At 53.3% G+C, this 6395-nt stretch overlaps 1 protein-coding gene across 3 annotated transcripts in view; it reads left to right on the top strand.

Annotated features, from left to right (window-relative positions):
- Positions 1–5193: 5193 nt before the first annotated feature.
- Positions 5194–6395, top strand: part of LOC121289890 (erlin-2-like) — a 28503-nt gene continuing 27301 nt past the window's right edge. Inside the window, exons 1-2 of one of the 3 annotated variants that reach the window (XM_041209836.1) lie at positions 5194–5232; positions 5816–5932. In XM_041209836.1, the coding sequence (XP_041065770.1) occupies positions 5826–5932 (107 nt within the window). In that variant the 5' untranslated portion in view covers positions 5194–5232; positions 5816–5825. The other 2 variants (XM_041209837.1, XM_041209835.1) reach the window with 2 other exon arrangements.

Genomic DNA, 6395 nt, shown 5'->3' with positions numbered 1-6395 from the left:
TTCTCTCTCTCTCCCCTATTCTCTCTCTCTCTCCCCCAATTCTCTCTCTCTCCCTCCTATTCTCTCTCTCTCCCCCCATTCTCTCTCTCCCCCATTCTCTCTCTCCCGCCCTATTCTCTCCCTCTATTCTCTTTCTCTCCCCCTATTCTCTCTCCCCCCTATTCTCTCTCTCTTCTCCCCATTCTCTCTCTCCCCTATTCCTTCTCTCCCCCCTATTCTCTCTCTCTCCCTCCTATTCTCTCTCTCTCTCCTATTCTCTCTCTCTCTCCCCCTGTTCTCTCTCCCCCCCATTCTCTCTCTCTTTCCCCCATTCTCTCTCTCCCCTATTCTCTTCTCTCTCTCTCCCTATGGTCTCTCTCTCTCTCTCTCCCCCCCTATTCTCTCTCCCCCTATTCTCTCTCCCCCCCATTCCCTCTCCCCCCCTTCTCTCTCCCCATTCTTTCTCTTTCCCCCTGTTCTCTCTCCCCCCATTCTCTCTCTCTTTCCCCCATTCTCTCTCTCCCCATTCTCTCTCTCCCTATTCTCTCTCTCTCCCCTATTCTCTCTCTCCCCTATTCTCTCTCTCTCCCCCAATTCTCTCTCTCTCCCTCCTATTCTCTCTCTCTCCCCCCTATTCTCTCTCTCCCCCCATTCTCTCTCTCCCGCCCTATTCTCTCCCTCTATTCTCTTTCTCTCCCCCTATTCTCTCTCCCCCCTATTCTCTCTCTCTCCTCCCCACTCTCTCTCCCCTATTCCTTCTCTCCCCCCTATTCTCTCTCTCTCCCTCCTATTCTCTCTCTCTCTCCTATTCTCTCTCTCTCTCCCCCTGTTCTCTCTCCCCCCCATTCTCTCTCTCTTTCCCCCATTCTCTCTCTCCCCTATTCTCTTCTCTCTCTCTCCCTATGGTCTCTCTCTCTCTCTCCCCCTATTCTCTCTCTCCCCCTATTCTCTCTCCCCCCATTCCCTCTCCCCCCCCATTCTCTCTCCCCCATTCTCTCTCTTCCCCCCTGTTCTCTCTCCCCCCATTCTCTCTCTCTTTCCCCCATTCTCTCTCTCCCCTATTCTCTCTCTCTCTCTCCCCCTATGGTCTCTCTCTCTCTCTCCCCCCTATTCTCTCTCTCCCCCCCATTCTCTCCCCCATTCTCTCTCTCTCCCCTGTTCTCTCTTCCCCCCATTCTCTCTCTCCCCCTTCTCTCTCTCTCTCTCCCTCCTATTCTCTCTCTCCCCGCTATTCTCTCTCTCTCCTCCCCATTCTCTCTCTCCCCTATTCCTTCTCTCCCCCTATTCTCTCTCTCTCCCTCCTTTTCTCTCTCTCTCTCCTATTCTCTCTCTCTCTCCCCCTGTTCTCTCTCCCCCCCATTCTCTCTCTCTTTCCCCCATTCTCTCTCTCCCCTATTCTCTTCTCTCTCTCTCCCTATGGTCTCTCTCTCTCTCTCTCCCCCTATTCTCTCTCTCCCCCTATTCTCTCTCCCCCCCATTCCCTCTCCCCCCCATTCTCTCTCCCCCATTCTCTCTCTTTCCCCCTGTTCTCTCTCCCCCCATTCTCTCTCTCTTTCCCCCATTCTCTCTCTCCCCATTCTCTCTCTCCCTATTCTCTCTCTCTCCCCTATTCTCTCTCTCCCCTATTCTCTCTCTCTCCCCCAATTCTCTCTCTCTCCCTCCTATTCTCTCTCTCTCCCCCCTATTCTCTCTCTCCCCCCATTCTCTCTCTCCTGCCCTATTCTCTCCCTCTATTCTCTTTCTCTCCCCCTATTCTCTCTCCCCCCTATTCTCTCTCTCTCCTCCCCATTCTCTCTCTCCCCTATTCCTTCTCTCCCCCCTATTCTCTCTCTCTCCCTCCTATTCTCTCTCTCTCCTATTCTCTCTCTCTCTCCCCCTGTTCTCTCTCCCCCTCATTCTCTCTCTCTTTCCCCCATTTTCTCTCTCCCCTATTCTCTTCTCTCTCTCTCTCCCTATGGTCTCGCTCTCTCTCTCTCCCCCTATTCTCTCTCTCCCCCTATTCTCTCTCCCCCCATTCTCTCTCCCCCATTCTCTCTCTTTCCCCCTGTTCTCTCTCCCCCCATTCTCTCTCTCTTTCCCCCATTCTCTCTCTCCCCTATTCTCTCTCTCTCTCCCCCTATGGTCTCTCTCTCTCTCTCCCCCCCATTCTCTCCCCCATTCTCTCTCTCTCCCCTGTTCTCTCTCCCCCCCATTCTCTCTCTCCCCACTATTCTCTCTCTCTCCCCATTCTCTCTCTCCCACCGTATTCTCTCCCTCTATTCTCTCTTTCTCTCCCCCCTATTCCCTCTCTCTCCTCCCCATTCTCTCTCTCCCCTATTCCTTCTCTCCCCCCTATTCTCTCTCTCTCCCTCCTATTCTCTCTCTCTCTCCTATTCTCTCTCTCTCCCCCTGTTCTCTCTCCCCCTCATTCTCTCTCTCTTTCCCCCATTTTCTCTCTCCCCTATTCTCTTCTCTCTCTCTCTCCCTATGGTCTCTCTCTCTCTCTCTCCCCCTATTCTCTCTCTCCCCCTATTCTCTCTCCCCCCATTCCCTCTCCCCCCCATTCTCTCTCCCCCATTCTCTCTCTTTCCCCCTGTTCTCTCTCCCCCCATTCTCTCTCTCTTTCCCCCATTCTCTCTCTCCCCTATTCTCTCTCTCTCTCTCCCCCTATGGTCTCTCTCTCTCTCTCCCCTATTCTCTCTCTCCCCCCCATTCTCTCCCCCATTCTCTCTCTCTCCCCTGTTCTCTCTCCCCCCCATTCTCTCTCTCCCCCTTCTCTCTCTCTCTCTCCCTCCTATTCTCTCTCTCCCCACTATTCTCTCTCTCTCCCCATTCTCTCTCTCCCACCGTATTCTCTCCCTCTATTCTCTCTTTCTCTCCCCCCTATTCTCTCTCTCCCCTATTCCTTCTCTCCCCTATTCTCTCTCTCTCCCTCCCAATCTCTCTCTCCACCTACTCTCTCTCTCCCTATTCTCTCTCTCCCCTCTGTTCTCTCTAACCCCCCATTCTCTCTCTCTCTCCCCCTATTCTCTCTCCTTATTCTCTCTCTCCCCTATTCTCTCTCTCTCCCCACTATTCTCTCTCTCTCCTTATTCCCTCTCTCCCCTATTCTCTCTCTCTCCTTATTCTCTCTCTCCCCTATTCTCTCCCTCTCCCCCTATTCTCTCTCTCTCCTTATTCTCTCTCTCCCCACTATTTTCTCTCTCTCCCTCCCCCCCATTCTCTCTCTCTCCCTCCCCCCCATTCTCTCTCTCTCCCCCTCTCCTATTCTCTCTCTCTCTCCCTCCCCCCTCCTATTCTTTCTCTCCCCCCCCCATTCTCTCTCTCTCCACCTCCTATTCTCTCTCTCTCTCTCTCTCCCCCTATTCTCTCTCTCCCCCTATTCTCTCTCCCCCCATTCCCTCTCCCCCCATTCTCTCTCCCCCATTCTCTCTCTTTCCCCCTGTTCTCTCTCCCTCCATTCTCTCTCTCTTTCCCCCATTCTCTCTCTCCCCTATTCTCTCTCTCTCCTTATTCTCTCTCTCCCCTATTCTCTCCCTCTCCCCCTATTCTCTCTCTCTCCTTATTCTCTCTCTCCCCACTATTTTCTCTCTCTCCCTCCCCCCCATTCTCTCTCTCTCCCTCCCCCCCATTCTCTCTCTCTCCCCCTCTCCTATTCTCTCTCTCTCCCTCCCCCCTCCTATTCTTTCTCTCCCCCCCCATTCTCTCTCTCTCCACCTCCTATTCTCTCTCTCTCTCTCTCTCCCCCTATTCTCTCTCTCCCCCTATTCTCTCTCCCCCCATTCCCTCTCCCCCCCATTCTCTCTCCCCCATTCTCTCTCTTTCCCCCTGTTCTCTCTTCCCCCATTCTCTCTCTCTTTCCCCCATTCTCTCTCTCCCCTATTCTCTCTCTCTCTCTCCCCCTATGGTCTCTCTCTCTCTCTCCCCTATTCTCTCTCTCCCCCCCATTCTCTCCCCCATTCTCTCTCTCTCCCCTGTTCTCTCTCCCCCCCATTCTCTCTCTCCCCCTTTCTCTCTCTCTCCCTCCTATTCTCTCTCTCCCCGCTATTCTCTCTCTCTCCCCATTCTCTCTCTCCCACCGTATTCTCTCCTTCTATTCTCTCTTTCTCTCCCCCCTATTCTCTCTCTCCCCTATTCCTTCTCTCCCCCTATTCTCTCTCTCTCCCTCCCAATCTCTCTCTCCACCTACTCTCTCTCTCCCTATTCTCTCTCTCTCCTCTCTGTTCTCTCTACCCCCCCATTCTCTCTCTCTCTCCCCCTATTCTCTCTCCTTATTCTCTCTCTCCCCTATTCTCTCTCTCTCCCCACTATTCTCTCTCTCTCCTTATTCCCTCTCTCCCCTATTCTCTCTCTCTCATTCTCTCTCTCCCCTATTCTCTCTCTCTCCCCCTATTCTCTCTCTCTCCTTATTCTCTCTCTCCCCACTATTTTCTCTCTCTCCCTCCCCCCCATTCTCTCTCTCTCCCTCCCCCCCATTCTCTCTCTATCCCCCTCTCCTATTCTCTCTCTCTCCCTCCCCCCTCCTATTCTTTCTCTCCCCCCCATTCTCTCTCTCTCCCCCTCCTATTCTCTCTCTCTCTCTCTCCCCCCTCCTATTCTCTCTCTCTCCCCCCTCCTATTCTCTCTCTCTCTCTCTCCCCCTCCTATTCTCTCTCTCTCTCTCTCTCCCCCTATTCTCTCTCTCTCCTTATTCTCTCTCTCCCCTATTCTCTCTCTCTCCCCACTATTCTCTCTCTCCCTCCCCCCCCATTCTCTCTCTCTCCCTCCCCCCCCCATTCTCTCTCTCTCCCTCCCCCCCCATTCTCTCTCTCTCTCCCCTCCTCCTATTCTCTCTCTCCCTCCCCCCTGCTATTCTCTCTCTCCCCCCCTCCTATTCTCTCTCTCTCCCCCCTCCTATTCTCTCTCTCTCTCTCTCCCCCCCATTCTCTCTCTCTCCTTATTCTCTCTCTCCCCTATTCTCTCTCCCTCCCCCCCCATTCTCTCTCTCTCCCTCCCCCCATTCTCTCTCTCTCCCTCCCCCCTCCTATTCTCTCTCTCCCCCCTCCTATTCTCTCTCTCTCCCCACTATTCTCTCTCTCTCCCTCCCCCCACCCCCCCAATCTCCCCCCTCCCAATTCTCTCTCTCCCCCCCCCCCCCCAATTCTCTCTCTCTCTCTCTCTCTCTCTGAGCTGAGCTGTAATGTTCTCTCCTGTCCAGGTGGTGCCGCAGTTGCTGGAGTGGCTGCTCTTGCGGTCGCGTTGGGTTTGACGCCATCAGCCGGCGCCGCTGAGCTGGTGAGAGGGTCTCGGAGCGGGAGAGGCCGAGGCAGAGGCTTGGCCCGGGGGGTGGGGGGGGAGGGAGGAAGGCAGGCCGGATCCGGGGATGGGAATGTGGGAGAGACTCTCCCCCCTGCTGCAGGGACAAGTTTGATCTCAGTCAGCATCACCTGAGCAGCTGCTGCTCCTCCTGGGATCTTGCTGTGCAGACTCTGGCTGCTGCATTACCCCCTTCAAAACAGAAGGTTGAGGAGTCTTTAAAATTGTGAAGGGGTTTGACAAGGTTGACATACAGTTGAAACTTTTGCTAGTCAGGACGTAAACATAAGGTCGATATTCATAAATCCGACAAGGAATCCTGGAGAAGCTTCTCTCTCTGCAGAGGGTGGTGAGAATGTGGGACTCGCTCCATCAGAGTAGCTGAGGTGAACAGTATAGCTGCCCTTAAGGGGAAGTTAGATAAACACAAGAGAGAAAGGAACAGAAGGATATACCCGTTGGCTGGGATGAGGCTTATGAGGTAGATAAAGACTGGCACTGACCAGTTGGTCTGTTCCTGTGCTGTAGACTCACTGTAATTCTGTCCTCTGCTATTCTGCAGATTGCTGGAGATGGCACAGCTCAGCTCGGTCGTGGCGGTTGCTGCCGCCATCCTTGCTGCCATGATCTTCTCCTCTGTGCACAAAGTCGAAGAGGGTCACATCGCTGTTTACTACAGGTGAGGCTCGATCTGTTCCCCCAGTTACAGACTGAACACTCGCTCACTCCTTTTTGTTCTCCACAGCCAGACCTGATAGGGTGTGTTGAGTCACAGATTGAGATGGACAAAAGTAGAGGAAGCGTGCAGCGCTTTGGCAAGTGAAAGATAAACACAAAATGGGGGAGAAATGATCCCCACAGAGACTCCATGACTGGGGCTGAAGGAGCAAAGGAGGGTCATCGAAAAGAACAAGGAGTCTTTCTGGACTGAACCTGCACAACGAATGCAGAGCAGTAAAAAATGACCTTGAAGAAAATCATCTTTAACTTCACTCATTTCCTCCACATGAAAGGTGTTGCTCCGGAAGTCCATTTGGGTTCCAGCTATGCTTGTCTTTTTGTGTGATACATGGAATACTCTTTGTTCCAGTCCAATTCCAATCACCTTCCTCCCAACTTTCTCTGGTACAACAATGTCTGCC

The sequence above is a fragment of the Carcharodon carcharias genome, chromosome 17 (assembly GCF_017639515.1).
Source record: "Carcharodon carcharias isolate sCarCar2 chromosome 17, sCarCar2.pri, whole genome shotgun sequence".
Lineage (NCBI taxonomy): Eukaryota > Metazoa > Chordata > Chondrichthyes > Lamniformes > Lamnidae > Carcharodon > Carcharodon carcharias.
Note: the sequence above shows the minus strand (reverse complement) of the source record. Positions and strands in the feature narration are given on the sequence as shown.